General features: G+C 40.8%; 1 protein-coding gene across 1 annotated transcript in view; it reads right to left on the reverse strand.

The window, feature by feature from the left end:
• LOC134351946 (uncharacterized) overlaps positions 1-19885 on the reverse strand; it is a 315363-nt gene that overhangs the window by 272048 nt on the left and 23430 nt on the right. The window contains exons 6-15 of the mRNA XM_063058888.1: positions 19710-19791; positions 18571-18735; positions 16617-16825; positions 12672-12763; positions 10972-11084; positions 8406-8614; positions 6517-6620; positions 4535-4653; positions 4231-4398; positions 869-1074 (exon numbers count right to left, since the gene is read on the reverse strand). Coding sequence (XP_062914958.1) covers positions 869-1074; positions 4231-4398; positions 4535-4653; positions 6517-6620; positions 8406-8614; positions 10972-11084; positions 12672-12763; positions 16617-16825; positions 18571-18735; positions 19710-19791 — 1467 coding nt within the window. The remainder of the gene's footprint in view (positions 1-868; positions 1075-4230; positions 4399-4534; positions 4654-6516; positions 6621-8405; positions 8615-10971; positions 11085-12671; positions 12764-16616; positions 16826-18570; positions 18736-19709; positions 19792-19885) is intronic.

The raw sequence follows: 19885 nt of genomic DNA on the forward strand, positions 1-19885 counted from the left end.
TCTTCCATCAACATACTTTAAGTCTAAACCTGCCTCTCCAATGGGTTGGAGCCAGCATCAAATCATTTCCCCCTCTTACATTTCTTTGATTTCAAGTTTTAGATGACTCTCAATAGTTTACAGGCAGAAGGAAAGCTCCAGTGTCCAATGTGACAAACACCGCAGGCTGCAGAGAAGGATGCATAGCGCCTTCTGTCTGCAATGTCACAGCTGTCTCTCCAAGAACACTAGTATTTAATAAGATCATTCCTTCTTCAGTCAGATAATTCAGGGGTATTCGTATTTAAGTCCAATCATTTACGCTCTCTCGGGTTAAAATTCCTTCCCCCACCCCACATGTGTATGACCTGTGACCTGTTAGTTCCCTCTCCAGGAAATTCTATTTCCGTGTTCTACTCCAGTGTTTAAAGCGTTAGATTCTCAACTCCAGTACAAGACAGCGTGATGATCTAGAGCAGCTGCATTTTGGAATCACCAAGCTGTGCTCTGGTGTTCTAGCAGAGGGTAAAGGTTTCCACTGTTTCTAGTTTATTTTTGTGCTAATGGGGCTCCATTCAAATGCAGCTTTTAGCACAGAATAACCAGTCCGAAGTGACATTAAAAATATCAATAATTAAAGTTAAGACTAGTCAGATGGAACCGGAAAGTTCTCAGATGTGATAAAAACACCAGTGTGGACTAATTGGGACAAATAATCCATTGCCGGATTTCATATCCACTGTAATCCTGGGAAAACTGACCAGCGTTCTTCTGAGACACTTTTCAGAGTGAGAAAACATGAGCTCACTGCTACAAATCATACCCGTTCACTGATTAAGACACAACTCCCACTGCAGCTTGATCTGTCTCGCCAGACAAACATACTCACATGGCTTGATAGGATTCACAAGTTATGTTGATGGGTATAGTGGCAAGTTCTTTTCCTGTGATGCTGGGCAACAGCAAAAACAGTCTGTCCTGAAACCACTCAGCATAGTCAGTGGTATTAAACGATGAAAACATGGGTCCCAACAGATGCAGGATTCTGCTCAATATTTGGTGCCTCACTGTAGTGTTTCCAAATGTAATATTCATCTGCAATGAAAGGACAGTCGATTAATTTCCAGCAGGATTAGCAATTCATAGAGTCATAGTGCAGTACAATAGGGACACAGGCGCTTTGGCCCAATGAATCCTTGATAGCAACAGTGCCCGCCCAGCTGGTCCCGATTGCCCACATTTGGACCACATCCCTCTAAGCCCTGCCCCTCCATGCACCTAACCAAGGGCTTCTCAAATAACACTATTGTGTCTACCTCAACCACTTCATCTGCATCTTGTTCCACATACTCATCGTCATCTGCAGGGAAGGTTGTCCCTCAGGTTCCTTTTAAATCTTTCCCCTCTTACCCCAAACCTATGCTCCCTAGTTTTGGGCTCCCTTTCCCCAGAAAAAAAAAGCTGTACCATCTACCTTATCCAAGCCTCTCACAATTTTAAGCATTTCTATCAGTTCATACCTCATTTTCCTCTGTGCCAAGCAATAAAGGCTGGCTCAACCAACCCTCCTCTATAACTCAGAGCATCTAGAGCTGAAAATGTCCACGTAAATCTTTTCTGCACTCTTTCCAGCTTAACCACACCTTTCTCAACACAGGGTGCTCAAAACTCTACACAGTGTTCTAGCAGTCTAACCATCGCCTCACCAAAGACCTACATCTTCAGCATAATGTCCCAGTTCCTATACTCAGTACCCTGACCGATAAAGCCAATGGGCTAAATGCCTTCTTCCCCACCCTGTTTATCTGTGACATATAAACCATATACCTCAGAATCAAGTTTACTACCACCGGCATGTGTCGTTAAATTTGTTAACTTAGCAGCAGCAGTTCAATGCAATGCATGATAATACAGAAGGAAAAAAAGAAGAAAATAAGTAAGAAGTAAATCAATTACTGCAAGTATATATATGTATATTAAATAAACTTAAAATAGCGCAAAAACAGAAATAATATATATTTTAAAAGTGAGATAGTGTTCATGGGTTCAATGTCCATTTAGGAGTCGTATGGCAGAGGGGAGGAAGCTGTTCCTGAATCGCTGAGTGTGTGCCTTCAGGCTTCTGTACCCCCTTCCTGACAGTAACAGTGAGAAGAGGGCATGCCCTGGGTGATGAGAGTCCTTAAGGCATCACCTTTCTGAAGCACTGCTCCTTGAAGATGTCTTGGATACTATGGAGGCTATGGTGCTGACTAATTTTACAACTTTCTATAGCTTCTTACACTCCTGCGCAGTTGCCGCCCCCCCACCCCCTACCCCCCCACCATACCAGACAGTGATGCAGCCACACAGAATGTTCTCCAAAGTACATCCATAGAAGTTTTTGCGTGTTTTAGTTGACAAACCAAATCTCTTCAAACTCCTAATAAAATACAGCTGCTGTCTTGCCTTCTTTATAACTGTTGGGACCAGGTTAAACCCTCAGATTTTGACACCCAAGAACTTGGAACTGCACTTTCTCCCCCCTTCTGATCTTTCTATGAGTATTGGCTCCTGTTTCCTCATCTTACCCTTCCTGAAGTCCACAATCGGCTCTTTCATCTTACTGCCATTGAATGCAGGGTTGGTGCTGCAACACCACTCAACTAGCTGGTATATCTCACTCCTGCATGCCCTCCCATCTCCATCTGAGATTCTACCAACAATAGTTGAATCATCAGCAAACTTATTGATGGTATTTGAGCTATGCCTAGCCACACAGTCATGTTATTATAGAGAGTAGAGCAGTGGGCTAAGCACACACCCCTGAGGTGCACCAGTGTTGATCGTCAGCAAGGCGGAGATGTTATCACCAATCTGCACAGATGTGGTCTTCTCGATAGGAAATCAAGGATCCAATTGCAGTGGGAGGTGCAGAGACACAGGATCTATAGCTTATTGATCAGGATCGTAAGAATGATGGTGTTTAATGCTGAGTTATAGTCGATGTACAGCATCCTGACATAGGTGTTGGTATTGTCCAGGTGATCTATGGCCGTGTGAAGAGCCACTGAGATTGCATCTGCCTAAGACCTACTGTGGTGAAAGGCAAATTGCAGTGGGCCTGGTCATTGCTGAGGCAGCAGTTGTTGGCTACCAACAACTTCTACAAAACATCTCAGCCTGCATTTCTAGTCTACAAGTCATTGTTGGACAAGACAAGTAGTAAATCTGTGGATATTCAGATGAAATACACTTCAACAATATATTACCAGTTTGAACTATAACATCTTTATTAGCTACTTCGTGCCGACAAAATAAGGTTCCCATTATGCAATTATAATCTCCTGAACTGCCCTCAATACACTGTTCAGCCATTTAAGCTGGGAAATATTGGGAGGCGGAGCGAAGTTAAGATGGCACTAAACGGCGACTCCTTCGCTTGCATCTTCGGAAACAGCTTTATTTCCATCTTTCATATCTTTATTGTTCCCTTTCAGGGTTCTTTTGAAGACCCTGACCTGGAGTTACACACTGACTTCGGTTCTTTGCAGGAATGGGACCTGTTCTTGGGGTTTCAGGACTGGCTGTTGTTCGGCACGCCAAGGGTTCGGCCTGAGAGTCCGGCTCGAATTCTGAAGCCTAAGATCTCGGAGCTCTGGAGATGGGCGGATCGAGGGTCGGTGTCACAGCAGGAGACCCGTCTGTCATCAGGGGAGTCGGAAAATCCACTGTTGTGTGCCCAAAGACCCGGGATCTTTGAGATCTTGGGGACAGAGCTCGGAAAAAGCGACGTAACAGACTTTTAACTGTAAGCCAGTTAGTTGTTTGCTATGTCTCCCCACTCACTGGGAAAAATGGAGACACCTCCTTCTCTCTTATTAGGGAGAGAGAGAACCTGCGGAATGTTGTATACCGGGTGAAACACGAAGTCTTTGGGGTAACTGCAAGTCTATGTCTTTGCTATTGCTTTGCTGATGCTTTTTTCTGCCGGTGGGGGCAGGGGGGAGTGTTGCTCGCTGCCGCTTATGCACGGGGGGGGGAGGGGGGACTTTGGGGTTCTGATGTTTAGCTGTTGTTCATTCTTTGGGGCACTCCTCTGTTTTCGTGAATGTTTGTGAAGAAAAAGCATTTCAGGATGTATATTATGTACATTTCACTGACATTAAATTGTACTTTTGAACCTTCAAAATGTTGTTGACTGAAAATGACATTATTTGAAGCATGTGATGGTGAACAGGAGACTGAAAGACAAAGGAAAAGTTATCTTACCATGTACATTTCATTATTTAATTGGGTGATATAGGCAATGAGGTCGCTGAAATTTCGGCCCACGAGGGTATCAGTGATTTGATTTATCCTGTCTACGTTAAATCGTGCTTCAGAGCTCACAGTCAACTCAGCAAGTAGTTCAGGAGTAAGGAGGTCCAGAACTTCAAACTAATAAAAGAAAATGCCTAGTTAAAACATTTTCAAAAGCTTTTACAAATGAAGCTCTTTCTTTTCTAATTTGAAGTTACACATTTCACCAATGGCTGCAGTCTGCATGGATGATGCTGTAGTTTCAATAACTTACCCCAGAAAAGTTTTTGTTCAGAGCCAAGATCTCTCTTAATTTCAAGCCTTGGAAGAATTTCAAAAAGTTCTTTCTCATCCACTCACGGCTTCCAGTCACGTTGCCTGTGCAGGCAATACCTGCAGAGCACAATGGGATATGGTTAGCAACATTACAGGAGGCAGAGCCTTCAAACAGCAATGGGATCAAATTGAAAGGGTTCACAGCACGAGATGGCTCGTAACAATGCATTACAGGAGATTCACTGCTGTCCACTTTCTACTGCATTAATGCTTGGGCTGCAGACATCTGCTAGAGAGCTTTATGAATGGGTTCATTATCAACAATCAACATTCATTTGAGTGGCATCATCATGAGTACTTATCAGGACTCTGGACACAAGGAAGATGTAATGTGATAATGGAAGTTACTGCAGTCTAACAACTCAGGCAGTCTGGATTTAGTCATGATTTGCAGTGCTGACAGTGCGAAGTTTACACATTCTCCTTGTGATCACCTAGATGCTCTGGGTTCACCTTTGCATAACTGGCCTTCGTAAATCACTCCTGGAGTGAAGGCAAGTCTGTGATGGTGGAAGGGACCAAAGCACATCAGAATGTCGGGTGGATAAAATGACATTAGTGGAGAAGTGGTGTAAGTGGCTTGATGGTTGTGACTCAATGAGTCAAACAGGCTCTCCGAAAATTCTGTGCTTAAGGCAAAATAAATGCCATTAACATATTGTTGATATTTTGAGAATAGTGCTGTAATCCATTACAAAAGAAGCAATTACAATGTAGTAATAGGGTTGGACAGAGTCAGCATGGATTTCTGACAAGGTTTTCTGGGTGTATTCTGGAGTTAGGGTATATAGCAAATATCTACATAACCAGGAACCAATCTTCAAACATGAACATGGATTGTAGATTGAATTTAAAATTCAGCCCTGAACAATAGTTTTCCTGGAGCTGTGGGCTGGAGTTGATTGCAAACCAGACAATACTGATTAACATTCATATTGGGTGTTTGGTGAGTGGGTGTGAAGAAGGAAGTGTGTGAAAACTATACGTAATCCAACAGAAGCACTGTAGATATATTGTAACTACAGAATTGTCCGGCTGTTACTGTTGATCTTTAGTAGATAAAAACATCATGTGATATTGGGTTCGGAGGCCTCTTCCTCCGAGTGTGTCTCAATATGATGCCCGCTGCTCGTTTCTGTTGAATGAAACTCTTCTGTATCCACTAATTTCAGTGTCTCCGGTGAGTTTGTTACAACAGTTACATGTGATAGATCCATCAGAGCTCCTTGAGGTGGTGATTAACAGAACAGTTAAGGATGAACACATTGGAGTGGTGTATTTGAATTTTCAGACTTTTGATAACAAGTCACGGGGGAGTAGCAAACAAAGTTAGAGTGCGCGATAGTGCTGTTAACTGAGGTTTGGTTAGCAGGAAACATATCAGATATAAACTGGCCATTTTCAGGTGGGAGGCTGTGACAATTGAAGCGCTTTAGGAACTGATGCGGGGCTATCAGCTGTTCATAACCTGTATTGATGATTAGGTAAGGAAATCTAATTTGAAAGAATAAGTGATTTTAATGACTCAACCAAAATCCTTGTTGTGCAGGACAGAGTAGATATGGAATTAATATCTCCCCCAACTGGAACTAAAAGCTGCAGCTTCAAACTAAATGGTATTCAAAGCAAAGGTGAAAAGAAAACCCCATCAACTTTTGGGTGCCGAACTGTAGGAATACTCTCTTTAAAAGAGTTGTGGATGCTCAGTGTATTCAAGACAACGACCAATTAAGATTAGTGAAGGTAAGTGGCACTGAGGTAAAAGATCAACACTGATCTTATTTGATGCTAGACCAGATGCAAAGAACTGAATGACCTCCTCCTCTTCCAGCCTCTTGTGTCTTACTTTCCATCCAAAATATTATCCTTCTCAAGCACAAAAAATAAAAGTTGCAACTTCAAGCAATGTGCGTACGTTACCTGATGAACTGAGATGGAAGGTTAGGATGTTTTTACTAAAATTGAAGAATTTGCTCAGCTGTGGTACTGTTAAGTTTGAGAACACCATGTCAAATCCTTTCACTCTGTAGGGAGAACAATAAATTCATACTTTAACAATTGCATACCAATCTGGAATAATTCACTACATTGAACCAGTGAATTTTGAATTCATTGATTTGCATTTATACTTGTATGGTACTTTTATATACTTGGAAGTTTTCCTTTTCCGGTACGTTTTGAAGAGGTTCCAAAATCATGGGGAGATGAAAGAGGATTCCAGTGGGCAAAGACCTCTCCTCTGTCGTGTGACCCAAAAACCAAAAGACCTCAACTGTTAGGTCACACAGTGCCCAAAACACCACAGGAAACCAGAGCAATTCAGATTTGAATGGACTCCAGTTTCTGGTATCTTGAGGAAACAATCATCAAGGATCAACTTGATTCTCCACATGTATATTTACATGTAATAGGAATTACTGCGCTGTGTTGGCATGACATGCAACAAAAACAATATTCACAAGTATAAAAGGCAACGAATTACATAAAGTTAAAGGTTGAAGTACAGATATGGAATAAAATGTGAACACGTAAATACCAGCTTATATTGACAATGTAAGCACCATTATATAAAGTGGTTTAAAGTGCTTACAGTGCAGTGACTGAGGTAATAGATTGAGGGGGTGGGGGAGGCTAACTAAAATGTTTGATCAGATTAACTGCCTGGGGAAGAGATAAAGAAACTCTTAAGAAGGCATGAAGTTTTTTTTTGTTGTAATAGCCCTTCAGAGCTTTCCCAAAGGCTTTCATGAAGACAAGATTCAGTAAAAGGAGATAACTCAATGAGAGATGAAATTTCATCACTACCACCTACCTTGCTACCACAGAGCTCAGTTCCTACGGTAGAAAAGGACCTAGGCCTTACCCTCAAGATAAATGACAGAAATTTATGCAAGTCATGAGAATGCTGGTGCAGAGTAAATTGCTGATGTGAGGTCACCTCAGACCTTACGTTTATAATACAATTGGTTTAACGACAGTGGTGAAAACCTGGGACTTGCATGACTGACAGTAGTAAAAACCAAGAGGAAGCCACTAACATGATGCAGGAAGCCCTGAACACCACCAGAGATGGAGGACCTTCGACGCTGCCCTAACTGACAGTGGCCTAATGGGAGTAAGTAAGTATTCATTTCCACAGATGCTGCCTGACCTACTTATGTAGCATTATAAAGGGGTTTTCATCATACCACCATATTATATCTAAAGAAGCACTCTTGAAACACAGCAATTCTTGTAACCTTGGGAAGGCAACAGCCAGTTTGAGTAGAAAGCAGCAACATGATAGGGAACAGATACCTGGTTTAGTAATGTTGATTGAGGGATAATATTGACTATTAGGAATTGAGAACTGGAGCCTTTTCTGCACATTAGCAAGGCAAACACAACTTGACTTAATGCCTTTAACAATGGAACACTCACTCATCATTGCAGGTGAGAGTTTGCACTCTGGCAGTTCTTGCTGCCACATTTTTCTTCCCTGGACACCAGTGTTTAAGGTGCAAATTATGACTTGTCTCTGACACTGTGTCCTCTTCAATGAGATACAAGGAGTACTAGGCAAGAACCTTGTTCTTACTCACTCAGCAATACAGCTTGCAAGCTACGAGGCTGCACCCTTGGCTTAGAATACATTTGCAAACAGACTGAGATTTTGAAGTAGATTTCTCACTCCTTTCATTGAAAATAAAAAAACCTATTTCTATGCAAAATGTAATCAAGTTAAAAGTCCCAGTCAAGCCAAGTTGGCAATTTGCACGGTAACGGATACCAAATTCAGGAATGCTCAGTAAATGAATGGGTATACTCACATGGCCTGGTAAGATTCACATGATATATTGCTGGGTATGCTGTCAAGTTCAGGACCTGTAATAGCAGGGAGCAGCGGCGGTAGCTGTTTCTGAAACCAGCTGGAGAAATTGGTTGGTGTAAACACAGGAAACAGTGATGTCAGGCCACCAAAGATACTGCTGAGCAACGTGTCCTTTGCTGTCTCATTTTGAACGATAGTTGCACTGATCTGAATCACAGAAGAAAATACATGAAAGGTAAATTCTGTTTCCATTTACTCTCACTTTCATTGTGATCAACAGAATCTTTTTAATAGGCTACCATCAGAAAGCGTTACCAAGAAATAGAGTGAGAGAGCAATACTCCAGAGATACAAGCCCTTCAGCCCAAAGTTCAAAGCAATCAGTCCATAATTGTTAAATGTAGGTCAGCGTGATGCATTGGTTCAAAGTTTCTCCAACTTCTGGTCTTCTCCGTCTGAGTCTGTAGATTTGTCTGTCCGTTCCTACCCCTCGTCCAGATATTTCATACAAGAAGCAAAGCAATGGAGATAGCCTCAGGTGCCAGCTTTCTTCTGGCACACTTGTATGGTGATGCTCAGGAAATGAAATGTTATACACTAGCAGTTACCCCTTTGACATGGCACAGAAATCATGCAATACGTCTGCTATTCATTTTGCACAGGAATATTATTTCTGATGTGTCTAATATATCTGATATGAATATTGTTTGTAATCTCTATCAACAATCTGGATAATAATGTGGTCAACTGAATCAGAAAATTTGTAGATGACACCAAGACTGGGGGCACAGTGGACTCTGAGGAAGACTATCAGAATATAGATTCATGATTCCTTGAAAGTGGTGTCACAGGAAGACAGGATCATAAAGAAAGCTTTTGGTACATTGGTCTTCATAAATCAATGTATTGGGTACAGAAGTTGGGATGTTAAGTTAAAATTGCACAAGACGTTGGTGAGGCCCATTTTGGGGTATTGTGTCCAATTCTGGTCACCTACCTACAGGAAAGATGGAAGTAAGATTGAAAGATGGGAGAAACTTGAGAACTTGAGTCATAAGGAAAGGTTGCTTAGATTAGAACTTTATTCCCAAGGACGTAGAAGATAGAAGGGAGATTTGATAGAGGTATACTAAATTGTGAGGGGGTTAGGTAGGGTAAATGCAGGGAGGCTTTTTCCATTGAGACTGTGTGAGCCTGCCAGTGGTCTAGTGGCATCTGCACTGGACTTCAAAGTGAGTGGTCCCGGGTTCAAATCTAGCCAGCTCCTTGCACGCTTTCCATCCATGCTAGTAACTTTGACTAGTAAAAACCAGAAAAATGCTAAAGAAACAGCAAGGTGTTTCTCCACAAGGTGCGGAGAGGAACAACAACAACTAGAGATCATAGAATAAGGGTGAAAGGAGAAATGTTTATGGGGAACATAAAAGAGAAGTTCTTCACTCAGAGGGTAGTGAGGTATGGAATGAGCTTCCATTGCAAGTGGTGGATGTGGGGTCGATTTCACCATTTCAGAGAAATTTGGATAGATTGGAGGAGTATGGAGGGCTATGGTCTGGGTGCAGGTCACTAGGCAGATTAATGGTTTGGCATGGACTAGAAGTGCCTGCTGTATGCTGTAGTATTTGGGCCAACTGGTGGTGTAGTGGCATCAGCAATGGACCTCAAGGTGGATGGTCCTGAGTTCGAATCCAGCTAGGAAAACCCTGTGGACAAATACATTATCCGAAGTGTCACCATAAGTCAACAATAACTCGACAGCACTCAACAACAACAATGTATGACTCTATAACCTTGCATTGCTACTTGGTCCAATTTTATATTAAGGCAAGGGTTCAAAGTAATCAATGTGAAACAAAAATGCTTAAATGGGTGTCAGTGTCTTTGAGGAACAGAAATTCAAGGCCCATTTTAGCATTTTCTGCTTGGGAAGTAGTCATTAATTTCATTTCCAATACTCCAGTTTATTTGTTTCTTGAGTATTCAGTAGATTTATGTCCAAAGAATGTCAGACCTTAAAATGTTTGGCCGTTTCTTTTCGCAAATACTAGTTTGACCATTCAGCACTACTTAAATTGGCAGAGTAAACATTGCTGAAACAAAAAATAAAAACATGGCCCATTTATGCACCTTGTATCACAATCATGGAATTGTGTCTATTTTAAAAAGTCTTTTAATGCAGCGGTCAAGTCCCAACTGCAGTGAGATAAACAAGGACTGTGCATGCTCTGCCTACTGGTGTGAGGCATTAGGAAGCTGAATCAGAAGTGACTTGCAGAGCAGTCATCAAACATTCTGGACAGCGTTCTGCCCAGGACCAGTAGGTCTAAGCATGAATCTTGCTGGAGGTAAAGCTGTGTTGAGACTTGAAAGCATTACCTCTGTTGGAGAGCATAAGCAATGTATTTGCTGCTCACTAGACTGCCTGAATTACCTTTGAACATCCCAATTATGTGGAGCAAACCTTTGGTGATTCTCTTATCCAACTAACAGATACTATTGCAACATTGAAACCTTAACAAACTTGCATTCAACTCTCAAACTATCCAGAAAAGTTGTGAACTTACTGCACTGGAATTTGTGTTGCTGGAATTGGCAGATTGGATGAGATCACTGATGAATTCCCAATGTTTTAGAAGCCATCCTCTGGAGTCACTAGTATTGGTGATGCAGTCCACACCTACAAGTAACAGGAACACACTAACTGCATGAGTTATGAACTTCTATTTGGCTCATTTAGTAAAATGTACCTTCTACAACAGTCCAAACTTTCAGTCAACATGGTAGATTTCCAGTTATTCTGCCAATTCATTTGTTAATAGACTTTGAGTATGCCTTGGAGATAAAATGTAAATTGAGGATTTTGTTTTCTTTAACAAATATGTGAAAAGATTTGGGCAAAATTACTGCACTTAAGCTCCTTTGGATTGTGACTTTTTATCATCATTATTACGTACGTGGTCTCATGACTATGATTGTTTTTGGCAAATCTTTCTACAGAAGTGATTTGCCTTTGCCTTCTTCAGGACAATGTCTTTGCTAGATGGGTGACCCCTGCCATTATCAATACTCTTCAGAGATTGCTTGGCATCAGTGGTCACTTAACTAGCTGCTCATATGACAATCACCACCTGCTCCCATGGTTTCACATGACCCTGATCGGGAAGGGTGGGGGGGCTTAGCAGGTGCTACACCTTGCCCAAGGGTGACCTGCAGGCTAGTGGACGGAAGAAGCGCCTTACACCTCCTTTGGTAGAGACACATTTCCACCCCGCCACATTATTAGCACTTGATAATTTCCAACCAATTCAAGATGACACTAATTCTCTTTCACTACAAAAGTGCATTTGTTCATTTATAATATTCACCGTGGTACCTAATGAAAAATACGGATATTAATTGACAGTTAAAATTTTTGGGGCTGCTTTGTTATACAGTATTCTGTAATCAACTGAAGGTTGTACTACAATTGTACCAAGCCGCAACTTCCAGGAATACATAGACTATCACAGTTGTGCTGAACCCAGGCTGTGGCCTGTAACGAACAGGCTCCTGGATCGGCTACAATGATGACCAGCTATGTGGCCGTGGACTCACTTTCATGAATTCATTTCTGAATGTTACTTTATCACTTGCACGATTTGTTATTTTTTCTGCACATAGGGTTTATTTTTTTAAGCGTGTCGTTCCAGACATTCAGCCATTCTTGTCTGGCACGTGGTGTCAGGATTAACTGGGTCACATTATGAACGTTCCTGACTTAACCCTTGTATTTTTTACGAGGCCAAGCAGCTAGCTCGACACTCAACCCGGCACGGATGGAAAGCGTGCTCAGGGGTGGCCCGACCTGGATTCGAACTCGGGAACATTTGCTCTAGAGTCCGGCGCTGATCTGACTGGCCACCAATCAGCCTTGCACATAGGGTGTTTGACAATCTTTAAATGGGTTCTACTGGGTTTCTTTGTTTTGTGGCTGCCTGTAAGGAGACAAATGTTAAGGTTGTATAATGTATCCAAAATAAATGCACTTCGAACTTTGGTCTGTAATACACTAATTATTTGTTCCACATTGTAAAAACTCAGGTGGGTGAATATTTTGAAACTATCACGAAAACATCACATCTAAACATTAAAAAAAGTATAAGAACAACATTAAATTTCTTCATCCAATGGCCTTAAAACTGAATCATGTAGCACTACAGGAACAGAAACGCAACCTCCTTTTTGAATTGCTGCCAACAAAATAAACTTTAAGTTTATTTTTTACCTGTGACATTAATGTAACCAAAGATCCAGCTCGCCACGGTTTCCTTTGTGGTGAGTGTCATCCCTGCCAAACCTGCATTGAATCCTTGAACACTGATTGTGAAATAAATTTAAAGCGTTAATACAGACAGGAATGAGTTGCGTGTAAGTATTAAAATTATTTGTATAATATCTATTGTAATTTGTAATACCATGTCATTAATATGTTTTATTTTCTCTGATATCGCAGCCAGATGAAAGAATTTTGTTTTGTAGTGTGCAAAGTAATTTTTCCCAGAGTCATAATGGCCCATACCAGAGGACTGACACCAACCTGCTGCCCTCTACTGTGCATATTGTCTTATTTATTATTTATTGTAATGCCTGCACTGTTTTGTACACTTTATGCTGTCCTGGGTAGATCTGTATTCTAGTGTAGTTTTGTGTTGTTTTTTTTACATAATTCAGTGTAGTTTTTGTATTATTCATGTAGCACCATAGTCCTGAAAAACGCTGTCTTGTTTTTACTGTATACTGTACCAGCAGTTATGTCAAAATGACAATAAAAAGTGACTTGACTTGACATCTGTTTAAGGGGAGTGGAGGAAAGTTCAGGGGAGATGACTGAGGTAGGTTTCTTTTTTTAAAAACACAGAGTGCAGTAGGGGCCTGGAACACATTGACGGGGGTGGTGTTAGAGGCTGATACGATAGGAACATTCAAAAGACTCTTAGATAGGCACACAGATGTAAGAAGAAGAGAGGATTTTGGGCTGAGTCGGAGGGAAAGGTTAGATTGATCATGAAGGCTCTTGGACTTGTACGATTTTGTGTTTTTATATTCTGTGCTTTCACACGCTCTTTCTTGTTGCTGTTTGTGCGATTTTTTTTGCACGGGGGATTATGTTTTTTTTTGAACGACTCCCATTGTCTTCTTTGTTTCGTGGCTGTCTAGAAAAGATGAACCTCAGGGCTGTATACTGCATACATACTTAGATAATAAATGTACCCTGAACTCTGACCTTAGAAGGTTCATGATGGTCAGCACAATACTGTGAGCCAAAGGCTGTTTTGTGCTGGTGAAGTTCCGTTTATTATCATACAACTGTACACGTGTCTACTGCCAAACAAAACAACATTCCTCCGGACCAGGATGCACACACAGTACATATAACTGACACACACAACACAAAGTGATATTACCACAAACAAATTAACAAATAATAAGGAGTGTTTACGATTCAAGTTAAAAAGTAAACAGTATAACACTAAAGGTGCTTCACACGTGATGCGACCTGGGTGGTGGCAAGAAGTTCAGTAGTCTTACAGCCAGAGTGAAAGAGCTGTTTCCCATCCTGACAGTTCTTGTTTATATTCCAAAACTCATTTATTAGACCAAAAGTCCAATTAATACTCTATTAGTTTCCTTTTTAAGTACTTAATATGGAATGAAATAATGAAGGATTTCAATGAGTACGGGATCTAGTGACAATAGCTTCATTAAGAGTAATGGGAAACTGGAAGATAGGGGATAAATTTTAAAAGCAACAAAGAACCACAAAATAAGCATTTAGGAAAGGGAAACTATCAAAATAAATTAGCACAATACCGTATATAAAAACAAATAATAAAAGTTTCTTTAACTAAAGTGGAAAAGGATGGCAAAAGTAAACACAGGTCCCTTGGAAGCTGGAATGACAGAATTAACACAAGGCAATTTGGAAACTTCACAGTGAAGCACGTGCCGATCAGATGTTATGGATGTGATGGAAGGTGAGGATCTCGATACAATCGTTGCCACTAAAGAGGCAGTGATGTGTAAACTAGTGGGCCTAAAGGGAGACAAGTCCCCAGTCTTGATGGGATGCATTCCAGAGTACTGAGAGTAATGGCTTAAATTATAGTAGATGTGTTCATGCTAATTTATCAACATTTTCTGGACTCCGGACAAGCCTCAGAAGACAGGAAGACAGTGAATGCCATACCACTGTTTAGAAAGGATGAGGGCAAACAGCCGATGAATATCGGCCAATTAGCTTACTCTTTGTCGTTGGAAGCTACTTGAAGCTGTTGTTACGACAGATACAGGATAGAAGTGGTCCCATCAGGCAGACACAGCATGGATTGATGAAAGGCAAGTCCTGTTTGAATTATTTGAGGATAAAATGAGTGCAGTGATGAAGGGGATGTTGTGTACTTGGATTTCCAGAAGGCATTTGATAAGATGCTACATTATCGAGTTGGGGGTAATGTATCAGCTTGGTTAAGGTTGTGATAGCCAGGGGAAATAGTGGAGTAATCTCCCGCTACCTATTAAATGCTCCCAATGGCAGGCATCTCAAATAGCCTCTGGCAATCAAGTCCAGCAACTGGCCTTCAAGTATGGCTTAGCTATTAAGCCTGTGGACCCACTTCAATTGAGAGGAGGAGGGGCAAAGTTCGATTACTGGTGCCTTTAAACCACTCTCTTTGGCCAGATGGGGCTTGTCAGCTGTGGTTGGCAGCTCATCTGGGAGAAGGAAAACTTTGACCTCAAACCTTCAGCACTCATAGGGAAGGCTTTGGGAGTAAACTCAAAGGGAAAATCAGGAGCTGGAGTCCCTAAGGCAGTTGGAAAAGGGGACCGAGTATAGTTTATCTAGGTTTGCTGATCTAGGTTAAAAGCAAATTGTGCTTATGATGTGGGAGTCAGCAGAGAGAAAGAGATAGGTTAAGTGAGGAAGCAAGAGTCTGTCAGATTGAGTACAACATTGGTAAATGTAAGGTCATCCACTTTGGGCAGAAAAACAGTCAATCAGCTTATTACATAAATGGTGAAAGACTGCAGCATGTTGCTGTGCAAAGGGACTTGGGAGTGCTTGTGCGTGAACTGCAAGGGTTAGTTTGCATGTGCAACTGATTATCATGGCAACAAATGAAATGTTGGCCTTCACTGGAAGAGGAGTTGAATTTCCAAGCACAGAGGTAATGTTGCAACTGTACAAGGTAAAGCTGAGGAGTAATGTGTGCAGTTCAGGTCTCCTTGAGGAAAGATGTACTGACTTTGGAGGTGGTGCAGAGGAGGTTCACCAGGATGATTCCAGAGGTGAGGAGAGACTGTGTTGCTTGGAATTATACTCACTGGAAGTCAAAAAATGAGAGGCGATCTTATAGAAACATATAAAATTATGAAATGGATGGATAAGGCAGAGATAGGGGAGTTACTTCCACTCTTAATTGAGACTAGAAGTAGGGGACATGACCTCAAGATTCAGCGGGGGGTAGACTTAGGATAGATGAGAAGAAAATGCTTTTCCCAGAGAGTAGTAAACCTGTGGAATTATCTGCCCAGCGAAGCAGTACAGTATACCTCATTAACTATATTTAATACACAGTTAGATGATTTTTGTATAGTAGGGGAATTAAAGGTTATGCAGAAAAGGCAGGTAGGTGGAGATGAGTCCATGGCCAGATCAGCCATGATCTTACTGAATGGTGGAGCAGGCTCAAGAGATGGCCTACTCCTTCTCCTGCTTCTTATGCTCTTATGTAGATGGCACAAATTAAAAATGACTGGCAAAAGAACAACAACACAATGCGATTGGAATTTAGAATATGTTGCCTGCTACAATAATGGATATAGCTTCTACACCACTGCTTTACATAAATATTCGAGGAATCAATGTTGAATCAAAGAGACTGTTCTTCAGAAGAGCTAATGCAAGCTCATCGAATCAGAAGGTCTCTGTTGTAAAATTCAATTAAGTATATTGAAAATGCATAAAGGCACCATCATCCAAAGGAATTTCTGACTAACATTTTATCTGCTTATTTACCAGCAAAACACAATGGTAAACTTCCATATGACTATAAATAACTTAATTCCTCTCAGTCCTGATAAAAGCTAACAGAAAATATTTAGCTTGGTATTTCAAAAATTACAGTTTTCTCTTGGAAATGTTTAACGATAGTTAAAGAAGGTGTCTTACATTGCCTTGAAGTTATCACACACTATGTCTGAGTATTGGAGCGTTTCCAGAACTGGTCTGGAAATGCCAGCGATAAATGGCCTGAGGAGCTTCAAAAAGGCATCCAGAAAAGTCGTGTCATTTATCTTCAGGTTGGTTTTAAATCTCTCCCAGACAGCTTGTAAGATTGTTTCTTTAGCCATCAGCGGAATTCCCAGTGTGTCATTAATCTGCAGTAAATCAGAACGTTGTATGAGCACCTTCAAAGGCTGAAGCACCATTTTGTGCAAAGTTCACAGCTCCAGTTAGAAGACAACTGCAAAGGGTTTACAGACATCCATTATCTATAAGAATGTAATAAATCATCAGATTGAGATGACATTTAAATTCTTCAAGCTCACGAGGTTCTTATTTCCTGAAACGGGCAGTGCCTTAACTATCTCTGGTTAATACAAATAATCATGTAAAACAGAGCAAAGTGGAAAACTTGTAATTGTTCAGCCCATTTGGTACAGGGAGGGTGAAACCAGTGACTGGTCACTAGATAGCTAGCAGAAGAAAGCACGGGTGAACTTGGAGAAGCACAACAGTGAAAATAATTTTTAAATGCATGGAAAGGAATTCCTATGAAAAATATGTGTTGTAAATACACTGAGCAATGAGGAAAAGCACCAGGTGATTAACATAGGAATATTTCCCTAATTAGCTGTCAAAGGAACACCTGTCCAGGTGAGTCTGCATAGAAACATTAGAAGTGCATTGAAATTCACTGTGTATGGTATTCAGAGCAGTTCTATTCTCTGTTCCGTCCAGTTCCCCAGCAAAAGATCTACACTGTGAATGGACCTGGAGGACATGTAGCCATATGCTAGTAAGAGACAAGTAACATCTCATGACGTAAGTGTCAGGTAATGATCATCCCTGATCCATCTTTGGCAATTGTTTCATTGGGGTCAAGTATGTTATCATAGAAACATAGAAAACCTTTGGCCCACAATGCTGTGCCGCACATGTGCTTACTTTAGAAATTATCTAGGGTTACCCATAGCCCTCTATTTTTCTAAGCTCCATGTACTATCCAGGAGTCTCTTAAAAGACCCTATCGTATCCGCCTCCACCACCCTCGCCGGCAGCCCATTCCATGCACTCAGTTATCATCAACATTTTTGGGATTATCATTGACCAGAATACCATGGTATTCCGAAATCAATAGCAACTGATCCATCTCCTGACACCATAAGGCTGTTACGACAACAACTACAAGACATAAGTAACATCAACTAAGCAGGAACACTTTCTGATAAAATACCCTTCACGTGTCTGGGTGAATACAGCTCCAAAACCACACAAAACAATTGTATTCATTACTCTATGTATTCATTCTATTCAACTCCAAATAACACAAACACAACAGTTTTACCTCTCGTGATAGGATAACCCCGATCTCAGGAATTAACTTGGTAAATCTCCTTTAGACTGCCTCCAAAGGTACTATAACCTTTTTAGGTCAGAGGACCAAAATTGCCTAGTTGAAGCTACATCAGGTGTGGCCTCAACCATACCTTGTATAATTGTAAAATCAAGAAAATCAAAAAATCAAGCAGAGCAAACCTGAAGCATTATTCCAATGCCAGGGTTGAACAGTAGATGGAGATACATCATACGTTATTATTTTCTCCCAAAGAAATAAAAAAAAGTTTGTGAGAAAATGCTCCACCCTCCTCATTACGGGAAATCTTTGACATCAAGAGGTAATCCACTCTACTCTCTCTAGAAAGTAGAAATTGACTGGATTTTGGAAACCATTTGTTACTCTGCTAGTTTGAGAGGAATACTGCTAACACTTATAGATTTGATCTTTTGCAAGAGGAGACATTGAATTCCAAGTTTTCTCACGGGTTTAGATCTCTGCTGAATCCTGTGGTGAACTGCATGTTTTATTTTTCACAGTTCCAGGGTTCATGATGTATGTTACCTTCCTGTTGAACCTGTCCAGCAAGTCTTCAAGCTTTGATAAACTAATCTTCTGCATGAACAGGATGGTGGCATTCAGATCAACGATGTTCACAGGCCTCGTGACAACAAAACATTTGAAGATCAAGGTCAAGTTCTCACTTGGCAACTGTGCCAAAACATCACACTGGAAAATAAAATAGACATGAAAGAGTTCATAACTGCTTTTGTGCAAAATAAACCCCCCCCAAAAAAAAAACCGAAAAGTCCCATTCTGGAAATATAAATACAAATATTGAGAACTGTCAACTCAGTAGCAGAACTGAAGCTGAATTCATTTATCAGGCTGGTGGCGAGACCCAGGGTGTCCTCCACCTCACATTTTCAATTGAACATAATTTGTTTCAAAAATCAATTACCATTCTAAAGACAATAGGTGGCATAATGTGTAGTACATTTTTTGTCGACAGATTGGCTTTTGGTGGCCTTATGAAGTAAAGTAAGCACAGCATTCGGAGTTCTGTTTTTTTGGAAATAATCTATAAAATACTGTACACAACTCTCACAACAATATTAAGAAACAGGGCTTTTCAATGGATTGAGATAATCCAATAGATCTAGTTTCCTATGTTAATTCAAACTCTAATACCATTCATTTCTCTGCTTGCTGACCTGCACTGGTTCACAAATATAACAAATTTACCCGAGTTCTTTTTTTTTAGTTCAATAGTCCCATTTAATATCAGAGAACGTACACAATATACAATCTGAAATTCTTGTTCTTTACAGATATCCACAAAAACAGAAGAGTGCCCCAAAGAATGAGTGACAGTAAAAGCATTAGAACCCCCAGGACCCCCCACAACCCCCCTCGCCACGCACAAGCAGCAGCAAAGCAACAACCCTCCCCCTTCCCACTTCCTCCACCCCACCAAGCAACAGCAAAGCCCCCTCAGGAGAGACCATGATCTGCAGTACAACAAAAACTAATCATTCACCCGACAATACGACATACAACAGTATTTTACTACTAATTCACATTCAAAATTGTATCAATGTTCATTAAATTCTAGCATTTATTATTTCTAATAACTGTCAGTTTTTTCAGGATGCAAATACAGAGATCACAAGTTTTCTTACTTTCCTTGTTTTTCAATTTACCTGAGCACATGCATATTGCGTAACTGTATAATTACAGAAATCATTGATGTTCCCAGATTGTAGTTCTGATTCCAGTAGAGAACTGCAAGAAGACAATTGTTTTGGTCAATAACTAAAGTATGAAGACTGGGTATATACTGTGTACAGCTGCCAGTTATAAAACAATATATTGCTAA

The sequence above is a fragment of the Mobula hypostoma genome, chromosome 9, assembly GCF_963921235.1.
Source record: "Mobula hypostoma chromosome 9, sMobHyp1.1, whole genome shotgun sequence".
Classification (NCBI taxonomy): domain Eukaryota; kingdom Metazoa; phylum Chordata; class Chondrichthyes; order Myliobatiformes; family Myliobatidae; genus Mobula; species Mobula hypostoma.